The sequence below is a fragment of the Hemitrygon akajei genome, chromosome 12, assembly GCF_048418815.1.
Source record: "Hemitrygon akajei chromosome 12, sHemAka1.3, whole genome shotgun sequence".
NCBI classification, from domain to species: Eukaryota; Metazoa; Chordata; class Chondrichthyes; order Myliobatiformes; family Dasyatidae; genus Hemitrygon; species Hemitrygon akajei.
The window spans coordinates 5,481,545-5,497,027 of record NC_133135.1 but is presented as its reverse complement, the minus strand read 5'-3'; the positions used below and the strand labels follow the sequence as shown (position 1 = coordinate 5,497,027).

The 15,483-nt window shown below is 44.2% G+C and overlaps 1 protein-coding gene across 1 annotated transcript in view; it reads right to left on the bottom strand.

The window, feature by feature from the left end:
• syde2 (synapse defective 1, Rho GTPase, homolog 2 (C. elegans)) overlaps positions 1-14,641 on the bottom strand; it is a 143,254-nt gene extending 128,613 nt beyond the window's left edge. Inside the window, exon 1 of the mRNA XM_073062510.1 lies at positions 14,358-14,641. Within this exon, the coding sequence (XP_072918611.1) occupies positions 14,358-14,448 (91 nt within the window). The 5' untranslated portion in view covers positions 14,449-14,641. The remainder of the gene's footprint in view (positions 1-14,357) is intronic.
• Positions 14,642-15,483: the final 842 nt, after the last annotated feature.

The window sequence follows — 15,483 nt, the reverse complement described above, 5'->3', positions numbered from 1 at the left end:
CGCAGTGTGGGGTCTTGGCCAAGTGGAAACTGCCTCTTAGCTGGATCTGTAGCTACTCCATCCCATGAGACTGTGTGTCCAACACAGCTAACAGACGTCTTGCAGAATTGACACTTGTCCAGGGAAGGCTTTAACCCTTTAGCTTTCAGAAGGGCCAGCACCTTCAGCAGCCTCATTTCATGTTCTTCCAAGGTGAATCCAAATGAGGTCATCCAGATACAGCAAAACCTCAAGCAAATTCATATCCCCCACCATCTTCTCCATGACTCGCTGGAAAGTTGCAGGAGCTCCCGTTACACCCTGGGGCATCCTTTCAAACTGGAAGAATCCCAGGGGACATATAAAGGCCATCTTCTCTTTGTCAGCCTCACTCATGGGGATCTGGTAATATCCACTTCTCAAATCCAGTACACTGAACCACTTCTCGCCACTCAGACAGGCCAGTGCATCTTCAATCCTCAGGACCATGTACTGGTCAGGGAAGGTGCGCCTGCTCAGAGTCCTATAGTCCACACACATCCATATCTTCCCATTCTTCTTCCAGTCCACTACTATTGGGAATGCATAGGGGCTTCAGGACTCAAATGATTCCAGCTTCCTTCAACTTACACAAATGCTGTTGCATGTCTACAGGGGGCCAGTCGCCGTGACCTCTCTAAACAGGGTGTCCTCAGTCACCCGGATAGTGTGACACATGCTCTTGGAGCAACCCACATCAAACTCAGTGGAAAAGACACCTTCCAGCTTCAACATCTTCTCTCTCAGCCTCCTCTTCCAACCCGCAGGAACCAGGGAGCCCCCGAAGTTGAATGACTCAGTGGTCAACTTGACCCCTTTTTTCAATAGCTTCTCCCCAGCATGTCTCACAGGATCACTAGACATTACCATCACTGGGAACAAATGTGCCAGGGGCATCCCCACTTTAAGGTGACCTCCCTCTTCATAGTGTTCCTGACAATCACTGCCATCCTGCTTGCCTGTACAACTGAGGGCTTCTGCAATTCGGGCCTCACTAGTACCCCAGCAGGAAATCCTGACTCCCCCTTGTGGTCTTCTGGAGCGTCCACTGAGATGGCTTTGCCCTCAGGCACTCTGGAAAATCTGGGGGTCCCCATCACTCTCACTACTTCCCTGGGCTGTACCACCATTGGCTTCGACTGGGTGAACCACATAGTCCTTCATCTAAATTCGGTATCCGGCCTGATGCAGCCACACACTTCCTCAAAAGCAGCTCAAAACACTGGGTGCACAGACGATATTCCCAGAAAACTCTCGCTAGCCTTCTCCTTTCAGGTCCCCATGAGCCTCTTTCACAAGAGGTGTGTTGGTCCCCACCAGAATTGAAACACCACCCTTCTCAACATGGTCTGGACAAACCAGCACCAAGGTATCAAGGACCTCAGACAATCCCACTTCGGCCTCAGAGAACTCCAACTTCACTGACAAATAACTGTTGTGTGGATAACCACTAGCACTAAGCCCCCAGATCTCTAGTGCACTGAATGGTGTCAAAGGCATATGCTTCAGACACCAGTTGTAAAACAAATAGTACAACAACATGAACTGCGACCCAGTGTCGAGTATGACTTTAGCAGAAATACCCTCTATTAGTAGCGACACACTGGAGCATGGACCCACTAAGCCTTCAGGAATAGGGCTTTTTCCTTTCGGGGGTTCCTTGGTACATTGCTGGGAACGTGCTCCCCCAGAGACACCAGGCCATTCCCTCACTGGGTCTCCTCTAGGTTTTCCCCAATGACTCTCCCTGCTTAGGTACCCAGGGACTCACTCTCCTTCTGGCATAACACCTGCTGCATTGTTTGTCCCCTCCCCCCCAATCAGCTCTACCACATGGGGAGGTCCACACCCGCTGATAACAGCCAACATGTCTCTAGTCTCAACTCTGCCACAATCTCCTCTACCACTCCCCAAGATAAGTTATCTGTGGTCACTTCACCACCGGGAACTACTACCGAGGACTGTACCCTGCTGAAGGAGTCCTCCCGTGCCTCTGCCACGTTCTCCTCTTCCCATACCTCTCTCATAAGCTCAACAAAAGATGGAGGGGGGGGCACATCTTACAAGACTGTCGGAGACCCCACGCAATCAGGTCGTGGGACTGGGTGCCCCTGGCTATCTGGTCCATTCTTAACTGATCCACCTCAGCCACCTGAATGACCCCTCTGCACTGCAAGCTGCCTCTCTAGCTGAAAAATAAAAGCAGAAAGTTTCTCCCCCTTCTCCTGATGCATGCTCTCAAACCCCACTATGAACTCCATTGGGCTCACTGTCAGGCCAAAAGCATTGTCCAATGCTTGCATGTAATTAGCAGCTGTCGCTACCGGATATTTCAACCTGACAGCTCTTGCAACATCAGCAGCCCGCCTATTCAAACTTTCAACCAATCTCTGTCACTTTACCTCAGAGCACTGCCACTCATCTAAGAACTGAGAGGTCCGCTCCATCCAAGCTTCATACTCCACTTTCCCTTTAGGGGTGGGCATTATTCCAGAGAATAGGCAGAGCCTGCCATAGCTGAGACTTCGAATCTGATTTTTCCATTCATTCGCCAAAGGGTGGATACTAACTCAGAATTCTCACTCTTCACCAGGGGAAGTGGACTAATTAGACGTTCCAAAACCGACCAGTCTTTCCCCTCACTCCTCAGAAACGAGAGAACCCTGTCTTTGAAATCTCCACCCCCAACTACCGCTACCTCAGTGCTGGTCTGCATTAAAACGAGAGCTGCGCCTGTCATTTTATCAAACCTCTGCCTGTAATCACAACTTTAACAGTATTAACAGCAATTAACAATTCATCCGGAGTACAAATATCAACCCCATTGGTTCATTGCTCAGGGTAATCACACAGCATCCAACGGAATCAATCCTGGACGAGCTCCCACAATTGTAACCTTTAGGCTTGGCCAGCATGAGTTCGTCTAGGGGAAGACAACTTCTGGCCCTGCCAAACTGAGAAATCTCGTTCGTGTGGATGCTGCGTGATGTGTTGCCCGGTTACAAATCCACACTGCAAAATATCAGACAGTACACCATATGCAATTAACTGACTGAACTTTATAAATCTTAATTTGAATATAGACAATAGGTGCAGAAGTAGACCATTCGGCTACTTAAGGTTAGTAAAGTTAAAAAAAGGCCCATTTTAAGAGAAAAGTCAAAAGTGCACGTTGGAGCTCACAAATACAGCCATTCATCAACCATCGACCTCCTCCAACCATCGCTGGCCTTCGGACTCTCACTCCCGGTCCACTCTGTTCGGTAGTCTCCCAGCTCTCTCTCCACACACGCTTTCCTTCTTCTCTCGCCAATCAGAGGACTGAAAATCTCTCTTCCAGACTCAAGAAACATCTCTCATTGTGTGGAACCACCCCCCCCCCCCACATTCCAAGCCCTGTTATCTCCAATCATAACCCAAACATTGCTGCTACAGAGAAACCATTACATTAGCAGTGAAACCTTACAGTGCATTACATCTAGTTAAAGAAATTCATCATCTCCATTCCAAAAGGATGCCCATCTATTCTGAGGCTGTGTCCACTGGTCTTCATTGGCTGTGTCCATTGGTCTCTTAACCATAGGAAACATCCTCTGCACATCCACTCTCCAAGGCCTTTCACCATCCGATAGCTTTCAATAAGGTCACTGCTACTTCTTCTGAATTCCAGTGAATAAAGGCCCAAAACTATCAAATGCTCTTCATGCCAAGCAATTCAATCCTGGAATCATTTTTGTTAATCTCTTTTGAACCCTCTCCAGTTTCAGCACATCCTTTCTAAGGGGCACAAACCTGTACGCAATACTCATGGTGAGACCTCCAGTGCTTTATAAAGTTTCAACATAGCATCCTTGCTATTATATTCTGGTCCTCTTGAAATGAATGCTAACATTGCATTTGCCTTCCTCCCCAGAGTCAACCTGCAAATTAACCTTTAGGAAATCCTGCACAAGGACTCAAGTTTTTTTTTGTATTCTCTCCATTTAGAGAATAATCAACCCTTTCATTTCTTCTACCAAAGTGCATGACCATACACTTCCTGGCACTGTATTCCATCTGCCACTTCTTTGCCCATTCTCCTAATCTGTACAAATCCTTCTGCACCCCCTCTATTTCTTCAAAACTACCCGCCTATCATCATATCATCTGTAAACTTTGCAACAAAGACAATTTCATCATCCCCACAGAGACCTCTGTGGAACACTAATCATGGGCAGCCAATCAGAAAAGACTCCTTTATTCCCACTCTTTGCCTTATGCTTTATCCGTGCTAGAATCTTTCCTCTAATACCATGGGCTTGTAGCTTATCAGCTTCGTGTGGCACCTTGTCAAAGGCCTTCTGAAAACCCAATTACACAACATCAACCAATTCTCCATTGTATATCCTGCCTACTACTTTTAAGAATTCCAACAGGTTTGGCAGGCAAGATTTTCCCTCAGGGAAACTACGATGACTATGACCCATTTTATAATGAGCCTCCAAGTACCCCGAGTGCTCGAACTTAATAATCAACTCTAATATCTTCCCAACTACTGAGATCAGATTAACTGGTCTCTCATTTCCTTTCTTCCATCTCTCTCCCTTTTTGAAGAGTGGCATGACATTTTCAATTTTCTAGTCTTCTGGAACCATTCCAGAATCTCGTGAAAGATTATTACTAATACCTTCACAATCTCTTCAGCCACCTCTTTAAGAACTGTGGTATACACCAACTGGTCCAGGTCTACCTTCAGACCTTTCAGTTTCCCCAAGAATCTTCTCTCTAGTTATGGTAACTTCATATCCCCGACACCTGGAACTTCCACCATACTGCTAGTGTCTTCCACAGTGAAGACTAATGCAAAATACTTATTTAGTCTGTCCGCTATTTCATTATCCCCCAAAACTACCTCTCCAGCATAGTTTTCCAGTGGTCCAATATCCATGCTTGTCCCTCTTTTACACTAGCTTTTACACTGAAGAAACTTTTGGTATCCTCTAATATTATTGGCTAGTTTATTTTTATATTCCATCTTTACCTTCTAATGACTGTAGTTGGCTTTTGTTTTATTTTAAAAATGCTTTCCAATCCTCCAACTTCCCACTAATTTTTGCTCTATTGTCTGCCCTCTCTTTGGCTTTTATGTTGGTTTTGACTTCTTGTTAACCATGGTTGGTGTCATCTTTCCTTCTGAATGCTTCCTCCTCTTCCCTTTACTTCATTGTAATACTGATACTAGTTGAGTATCAGCTTCTACTTCTCAAATTTCAGGGTGAAATTGATCACATTATGATCACTTGCTCCTAAGGGTTCTTTTACCTTAAGCTCTCTAATCAACCCATTGCAGAATAGCTGACCCTCTGTTCAACCACGAGGTAAGCCATCATAGGGACTCTAGAAATTCTCCCTCCTGTAATCCAGCACCAACCTAATTTTCCCAAACTACCTGGATATTGAAATCATCCAAGACCACTGTATCATTGCTTTTTTGACATACAGTTTCTATCTCCTGTTGCAATTTGTAGACCACATCATTACTACTGTTTAGGAGTCTGTATACAACTTCCTTTTTACAACAGGGCCTTTTTTAACCCTTGCAGTTCCTTAGCTCTATTCACAATGACTCAACACCTTCCGACTCTATGTCATCTCTTTCTAATGGTGATTTCATTTTACAAAATAAAAAAAGGTGCAAAAGAGGAATATTGAGGTAGTGTACATGGGTTCATTGTCCATTCGGAAATCTGATTGCAGATGGAAAGATGGTCCTGAAACTTCGAGTGTGCATCTTCAAGCTCCTATATCTCTCCTCTCATATGATCAATGAGAAGACGGTATGTTCTGGGTGGCGGGGGTCCTTAATCAATGCCGATTTCTGAGGCATCACCTTTAAAATCTCCTCAGAGTCTTGTGCCTGTGATGAAATTGGCTGAGTTTACAACTGAGGCCTCTCCATGCCAGCCAGTTATACAACCAGCTAGAATACTCTCAAAACATCTGTAAAAATTTGTTAGAATCTTTTGTAGCACACTAAATCTCCTCAAACTCATAATGAAGTATAGCTACTGTTTGCCTACTTAAAGGTGTTGGACAAAGGATAGGTCCTTGGATATTGACACCCAGAAGCTTGAAGCTGCTTCCCCTTTCCCCCCCACTGACCTTTGAAGCCCACACTCATTTCTTTAGTCTTGCTGACTTTGAGTCTGAGATGGTTGTTGCAACACCACCAAACCAACCAATCTGTATGCCTCCTGAAGGCCATCTGAGATTCTACCAACAGTGGTATCACCAATGAGTATATAGATGGTGTTGAGCTGTGCCTAGTCACACAATCATGAGTATAGACAGAGTAAAGCTAAGCACACATTCCTGAAGGCACATGTTGATTGTCAGCAAGGAGGTTTTATAACTGATCTGCACACTGTGGTCTCCCGGTGAGGAAGTCAAGGATCCAGTTGCAGAGAGAGGTACAGAAGCCCAAGTTTTGAAGGTTGTTGATTCACAATGCACAGTTGCTAGTAAGCAGAGTAAAGAGATTATGTTGCATTTATTAGTGTTTTGAGTTCTTGTGAAATGAGTGCCTTAACACATACATGGTATTCACAATATACACGGAATTAGCCAAAACATTATTGGTTCAAGCACATCATCGAGGGCTGAAGGGCCTGTTCTTGTGCCATACTGCTCTGTTATATGCACAAGATTAAATTCAGTTCCCATTAGTTCCTATAGTAGGGGAGTCTATGACCAGAGAGCACAATGTCAGAATAGAGGGTCATCCATTTAGAACAGATGAATTTCTTTATCCAGAGGTTAGTGTATCTGCAGAATTCATTACCACAGACACTGTGAAAGCCAAGTCATTGGGTACATTTAAAGCACAGTTTGATCGGTTCTTGATGAGGCAGGGTGTCAAAGATTTCAGGAAGAAGGCAGGACAACAGGGCTGTGAGGGAAATGGATTTGTCTTGATAAAATGGCAGCACAGACTATGGGCAGAATGGCCTACACAAACTGTATATCATACAATGATATGCAATGAATACATGCAAATAATTAATTTGAATTTGACCTGGTCTTTTCAACTCTAATTGCTGAGAGAAATAAAGTATTTCTCTTAAACAAACAAAGTCCTAAGATTAAACTGCTAAGGATTACTTGGAATATGACATCTCTCTTTAATCTACTTTGTAACAGTCAGCTTCCCAATATATAGCAATTCATGCCTTCTGTTTCTAGGTTTTTCTGGACAATGCTGTAAACTAGGTAACTGCTATCTTCATACAGAAGCTAATGTTTTCATTACTAACCATTACCCAAATATTGCACATCATTTCCCCTGTACAATTTACATTTTTGGATTGAGCTGAGGGAAGGAGATTGGGACTGGGGGGTGGTGGAGGGTGGTGAAAGAGGGAATTTGTGCCTCGAGGCTCAAGACAAGTAATTTAACGAACTCGTACACTCACTAAAGAAACCTGCACAAAATATTCCACATACCACAGTCAACAGACCATATACATGTCTGGAATCAGTGCCCAAGGCTAGCAATTCTTCTCATGGCTAGTCTTTAGTACTGAAGTAACTGTCAAATGTCCGAACAGCTTTTTAATCTTAAACTAAATTTCTTAAGATGTAAAAACAGAATTACATAGTTGAAATTAAAGGTTATATTTTAACAGTTTGAATGTTCCTCCTAAAAACACTTGATGTTCTAAATTTGTTTTTCAGAAACTAACCTCAAATCCAAAGAAAAGTTTAAAGAATAAAAACTTTCAGTGAATATAGTTAACCTCTGGAAGGCTGATTGGATTAACAATAATTCAATACATAAACAAGAGATTCTGCAAATGCTGGAAATCCAGAGCAACACACACAAAATGCTGGAGGAACTCAGCAAGCCAGGCAGCATTTACGGAAAGGAATAAATAATCGATGTTTCGGCTGAGGCATCGATTGCTTATTCATTTCCATAGATGCCTGATCAGCAGAATTCCTCCAACATTTTGAGTGTGATAATTTGGTTCAACAGTTTAGTTTTGGTTTTCTTCCACACTAAAAGGCAGGAGAAAAATCAACATTACTTTCTCTCCTGACACCCTGCATGAGAAAAATAATTCAAAAGCTTATGCATTTACATCTATTGCAGATTTAAGACCCTGGGATGTGGGGTTACTATATACTTGCGGAGAACAATAAATGGTAACAATTCCTCTGTGGAAGAACAAGTTAGTGTGGACTGAAGTTGCATATACGGTACTCTCTACATACACTGTATAATCACATTGTAGAATCTTCATAATATCAGCTTAGAAGCAAATTTAAACAATAAATATCCTTCACCTGATTGAGACCAGATTGTTCCCATGAACAGCATTCTAACCGGTTGCATCACCGTCTGGTATCTAGGGGCCACTGCACAGGAGCAGGAAAAGCTGAGGGTTGCAAATTCAGGCAGCTCCAACATGAGTATTAGCCTCCCCAGCATCAAGGACGTCTTCAAAAGGTGATGCCTCAGAAAAGCAGCATTTATCACCCAAGACATGCCTTCTTCTCATTGCTACTATCAAGGAGGTACAGGAGCCTGAAGACAATGTTTCAGGAACAGCCTCTTCCCCTCTGCCAGCAGATTTTTGAATGGACAATGAACCCATGTACACTACCTCAGCTTTCTCTTTGTTCACTTTTTGCAATCTCATTTTAATCTTTTAATATACATTTCATATTGTAATTTATAGCTTATTATGTATAGCAACTTCTGCAACTACTAAACATTTGATGTGATGCCTGTGATATCAAACATTGTTCTTGCATAATTAGATAAAATTTGATGATAGCTTTTTGTTCCAGTACTATTATGGATTACCAACTAGGTGATGGCATGTTATAATTTGAAAGGATTCCCACTAGCACCATCTCTTCTGCTCAAGACTTTAATGCATGTAACATGGGGTGAAGGGTCTGTACTGTGCTAATGTCCCATGTCCAAACACCCAAGCAATAATCAGCAGTTATTAGATAACTCCACAACAGAGAAGATGCTGCCAGAATAAAAATGTGAATTCGGATTGTCCTATGTATCTCAGTAGGCACTGAGTAATTCAGATCATTCCACCCAGCCAGCTCATCTAGGTCAATTAAACATGATGGGAGGAAACAAAGTTAATTTGCCAGAATCTTTAATTACATAGCTCCTTCATCAGTACAACATTCATAAATTTCATGCTCAGCCAATTATCTCTACTGTCAAGGCCTACAGCGGTCGAGTCTAGCCCAGAGGGCAGAGCATTAGAATAGGGGGACATTCCTTTAGAACAGATGAGGAGGAATTTCTTTAGCCAGAGGGGAGGGAATCTGTGGAATTCATTGCCACATACAGCTGTGGAGGCTAAGTCATTGGGTATATTTAACACAGAGGTTGATAGGTACTTGATTAGTCAGGGCATCAAAAGTTAGAGAGAAGGCAGGCGAATGGGCTTGAGAATGATAATAAATCAAACATGATGGAATGGCAGAGCTGACTTGATGGGCTAAATGGCCTAATTCAACTGCAATGACAACAATGAATATTTTATATTGAGAAAATAAAATAGACAGAACCCATAGCTCCAACAGCAGAAAACTTGTCCATATTTTAAACTGCTAATGCATTGCAGTTGTGCAAATTTCCACATTTGGCTACAGACTGTGAAATAGACTCCAACAGAAAGGTAGGCGAGAAAATGTGGGAGAAAAAGAAAAAAATTCTGATGAAAAAGAAATTCTAATAAAGGGAGAATAAGATGTATCCCACTGCCTCAGGAAAGCAGCCAACATAATCAAAACCTCTCCCACCCTGATCAAAAGATACAAAAGCTTGAAAACACACACCAGCAGACTCAAGGACACTTGAACAACTGATAAATTCAATCTCTCAATCTACTGCGTCATGGTCCTTGCACTGTATTTTTTATCTACCCACACTGCACTCTGTAACTAACACTAGATTCTGCATTCAGTTATTGTTTTTCCCTTTGTACTACCTCAATGATCTCAGGTTTAGAATGATCCGTATGAATGGCATGCAAAACAGTCTTTCACCGTTTCTCAGTACATGTGACAATAATAAACCAATTAAAGCACTGAAAACAGCCAAATACAATTTCATCCATATTCCATTTCAACACTATTCTTCAATAGCTCATTGGCCAATTTGCAATGAAAATCTCAAAGCTTTTCAAAGTTCTCATCTTAACCCAATTAGAAGCTATCAAAAATACTATCCTTGAGGAAAAGAATTTTTGAATATCTTTAAGAGAAAGTCAAGCAGATTCTTAACCAAGAGCTTTTCTCTTTAGAAGAGGATAAGAGGTGACTTGATAGAGGTGCACACAATGATAAGAGGCATAGATCAAGTGCACAGCCAGAGATTTCCCCAACCCAAGGTGGAAATGACCAATAGGAAGGAACATTTTTAAGGTGAAAAGTATTGTGGGGGGTGGGGGGTGTCATTGGTAGGTTGCTTTAGTAAATACAGTGTAGTTACAGAATGCAGTGTGTATAATTAAAAACAGTGCAAGAAGGCCATGACGCAGTAGATTGGGAGTGCTGCCAGACGTGCTGTTAGAGGCAGATACATTAGGAACATTTGGGAGACTCAGACAGACACATGGATAATAGAAAAATAGAGTGCTATATAAGTGGGAAGAGTTAGACTGATCTTCAAGTTAAAAGGTTGACAATATCGTGGGCTGAATGGCATGTACTGTGCTGTAATACTCTATGAAAGGACAGTATCTGGGGAAGGGTTGGGAGCCACCTGGAATGTAGAGTTGTTACAAATAAATCAGCCATAGTCTTATTGAATGGTGGAGCAGCTTCAGGGGGCCAAATGGCCATTCATACTCGAAATTTACATGTTTGAAATAAGTCAAGACATCAAACATCTTATTTGTTTTGCAAGATGTTTTCAATGCACGATTTCATCACTACATTCAGAAGTATAGAACCTCAATCGGCACCAGTAAAAAGGGGGCAAAACAAAAAGGAATCAGATGTGAACCATTTTCAAATTCTTTCCTACCATATCCATGGCATTCCATTTAATAACAGCCTAAAAGGCATCCTGTTATCTCCAAGTATGATCAAAAGCTCATTAGTATTCAAAAAGAAGATTTTAACCTTGTTCATTCTAAACTTCAGTACAAGAAAAAATTTCAATAAATATGTTTGATCATTCCTCAGCTCCTCTGTAGGTTCCATGAACATTGATTATTCACAATAGAAATATTTGCCCTGGATTACATGGGCAACTCTGCCATGGAGTCCCAAGCCCCGCTGCGATGGGGGGTGTGGGCAGGCATGGTGCTAGCAACCCCACAACTACAGAAGGTCCAAAGACATCATTCCTGGGAGAGGAGGAATATTTGATGGGCTACACCTGGGAACAGCTTGAAAGAGTAGCCCACGATGGGAGACTCCGGCAGGCTATGCCCCAGTAAGGGTGATGGGCTCAAGCATGCTTGCAAGGGCAGCACTATAGCATAGCAATTAATGTAATCACTTTACAGTGCAGGCGGTCACTGATTGGGGTTCAATTCCCACCGCTGCCTGTAAGGAGTCTGAATATGACCATGTGGGTTTCCACATTCCAAAGATGTAAAGGTTGAGGTCTGTAAGTTGTGAGCTTGCTATATTGACACTGGAAGCGTGCAAACACTTACAAGCTGCCCAGCACAATCCTTGCTGATTTGATGCATGTCTCCATATGTTTTGATGTAGATACAAATTAATTGCCAACCTTTTAAATAGTTACTTAAAATTATGCACAAGATACACAACAATTTTGACAAAAATCCACACAACAGGTCAGTATTAGAATGGAAGAGGGGAAGAAGCTGCTGCTGAATAAGTTTTAAACCTGATTCTCAATAGGTCAGGAGTCAATTTTGACAAAATCTTAACCAACAGTAGTGAACACGCTGCAACTAAATGCCACTTAACAGCACAATGAATTATTCCTCCCATCATTTTGCAATTGAGATGAGCAAAATCAGCTCCAGAATCAGTAACCTTCAACAGATACAGTACATACTTTACATAGAACTCCAAATAACCAGAGACTTTTCCTCAGGGCAGAAATGGCCAATATGATTGGAGGAAAATATTGGGGGGGGGGGGGGGGATGCCAGAAGTAGCATTTTTTATTTGTTTTTCTTTCTTCCAGAGTGGGTGCCTGAAACATCCCCTCTACATTTTATATAAACAGCTGCACAGACCAACCACATTACTCTGAGCAAGATTTTTTTTTGAAAAACAGCCTGAAAACTGTGCGGCACTCTATATTTTAATATGCTTATGAATATTTAGAATGAAAATATCACATTTTGATTTCATTAATGTAAGGGTACAATATATGGTACAAAGAAAATCTTTCACATTTCGTAAATCTATTCCAGCTGCACGGCAACAAAGGCGAGGTGCACAGGAGCGTTTCAGTCACTGCATGGCTGCAGAGGTTAGACGGAACAGTGGCCTGGAATGCACTGGTAAAGCAGATACATTGGGGACACAAGAAACTTACATTGGCACCATTCCAGTAAGACTGATTTATTATCCTTCTCAACCAGATTCTTCTCCTGCTTTCTCTCCAAAATTTTTGACGCTCTGACTAATCATGAACCAATCAACGTCCGCTTTAAATATACTCAATGACTTGAACACAGGGTACAAACTCTTAGATAGGCACTTAGATGAAAGAAAAATGAGGGCTACATGGGAGAGAAGGGTTAGATTGATTATGGATTAGGTTGAAAGGTGGGCACAACATTGTGGGCCAAATGGTCTGTACTGTCCTCCATGCATCAGGACCAGCTTCTTCCCGTCCACCAGAGATCTAAATGGACAATGAACCCACACTACTTATTTGATTTATATTTCTTATTGCAATTCAGTGTTTATTATGCATTCCAATATACTACTGCTGCATAACAAATTTCACAACGTATGCCAGTGATATTCAACCTGATTCTGATAAGTGTTCTGTGATCTAAAAAGCAGTTACCACAAGTATGCAACAAGTTTAAAACTTCATACATCACCTACAAAATAAATTTTAAATACTTGATGATAAATTTAAAAGAACTCTAAATGCAAGACATTGCTCATTTGTAATACGGTGTTAGTAGTAGCGTATCACCCTGAAAATTTTAGGTACAATATTAAGGAAAAAGCCTCCACCAGTACAGAGCAGTAAAAGCCTCCCTTTTCAGATAGCCGATTCTGCAGAGCAAGACAGCAGCTGGATGCTTTAAGACAAACCCATGCACAAGTCCCAGTAAAGGAGCCGTCCAGCTGCCAATGCAACTGCCTACCTGTCAGGAAAACCCTCTGGGTAGCGGGGGGCGAGGCCGTTTTGTTCCCTTGCACCCTGACGGCCACAGGGGAACTCGCCTTCTGCGCTTCCACTTTACGGGCTGCCTGACCTGGCAATGAACCAGATGGCAGGCTGGCTTTTACGGACCCGCTAATGCGCTCTTTCATCTCCAAGGACAGCATGCGCCCTCTGTGCATCCACTCCTGCATTTTGTTGACCGTCACCGCAGGTGGTTTTAAAGAGGAGCCCTGCCTATCGTTTTGCTGGTCGCACGATCCGCAGATCGCATCACTGGGACCCCCCAACTTATTCAGCTTAGACCCTGCGTAAAGGGGCATTACATTACTTTCTGAAGGCTTCACACAGACCGAAGAGGATAAATGGTCGGGGTGCGAGCCCCCAGCCTGAGGAGATGTTTGGCCCCAGCCAGGAGGGTTCGCCACTGACCGGTCAGCGAGGATGGAAAGATAATCAATGACCCCGTCGCTCACTGACCGCTGCAGAGGGGATCTGGGAGCCGTCGGGCTCTGGCTGGAGAGATGACTCCGGGAAGAAGGCAATGAAGCGGAGAGCTGCCGGCGGGGAAGGTCAAGCTGGCCGGAGGAGGCCGTGGCCAGCGAGGGGGTGCCCCGGAGATAGCCCGCGGTTGCGGGGGTGTCCGTGGGCATGCCGTGGATGGCTTCTTGCAGCCGGCTCCTCAGCCTCTCTCTCTCGCGGCGGCACGGCGAAGCGGCCTGGCCGCCCAAACACGGCCGCCGAGCCCCGCAGGCCCGCCGACGCCGGTTGTCATAGTAATCGCCGCCGCCGTCGTGGTCGGCCAGGATGGGGTCCACAGGCGGAGGACCGGCCAGATCCTCGCACACGCTCCGCCTCTCATCCTCTCCTCTGCCTGGGACCGGGGAGCCCCGACTGCCACCCGCCGGTCCCCCTAACCCAAACGCCCCGGGCCCGGCCTGGAACTGTTGTTGTCGCCGCCGCCGCTGCTGAAGGAGCTTCGCTTTACCTTCGTGGCCCCTTGAGACGCTGCTCGCAGTCTTCTTGGGCTTCTTCCCCCTCAGCTTGGCGAACAAAGTCCGGCGTAAGGGGTCGGCCATCCCCGCTCGGCTTCCCCCTCCGCTCCCGGACACAGTTAGTTCGCCTGAGCTGGCAGTAGCACCCCTATCTCTGTCCTCAGCGCGCCCCTGCGCGCACTGCCTGTAGCCGCCGCTCGACCTTGCTCTTCACTCCGCTCAGCGCCTTCCGCGCAGGCGTCAGCCATCCTCGAGCCGCGGCTCGCGACTGGAACACACCACCACCGTCGCGCGAAGCGACCAGCGCGCAGCAAACGGACAATCGGAACGCCCCTCAGCTCTTACTTTCAGCCAATGGGAACGATCGGTTGGAGAGAGGCGGGCTGATGAGCACGCAGGCGCGGCTGTTAATGAAACCGCCCCCTTTGCTACTGCCGTCAACTCACCTAAGCACACCTGAAGGACAGGTAACTAGCTCGTTTTCCCTTTCCTTATCACTCTTCAGTTGTTTTTTTTACAATATATATAATTTTATATATTTGCTGCCACAAAGCAACACATTTCTAGACAGTGATAATAAACCTGGTTCTAATTCCTTTAATGATTTTTGTTACTCCAGATTCCAGCATCTGCAGTGAGGAAGTTTCAGACCTACGTACACAACGCTGGAAGAACTCAGCAGGTCAGACAGCATCTGTGATGAAGGGTCTCGGCCCGAAACGTTGGCTACTCTTTTCTCACGGATGCTGCCTGACCTGCTGAGTTCTTCCAGCCTTGTGTACGTATTCTTTGATCCACAGCATCTGTAGTTGTATCTTTGTGTTTTAAGTTTCAGACCTAAGTGGCCTGCCCAATATCTTGAGCACACCAGATCTAGACTTTTTAGTTTGGAAAACATCCTGTATACATCCACTCTGTTGAGCCCTTAAGAATTTTATGCTTTTCAACATTACCTCTTCATGCTCTCCACCATCAGATTTGTGAAAGTCCATCAAGCCATAATTTCTACCCAATTGAAGAGTTGAAGGGTTTCGGCCCAAAACGTCGTCACTACCTCCTCCCATAGATGCTGTCTAGCCTGCTAAGTTCTGCCAGCATTTGGTGTTATTATTTATACCC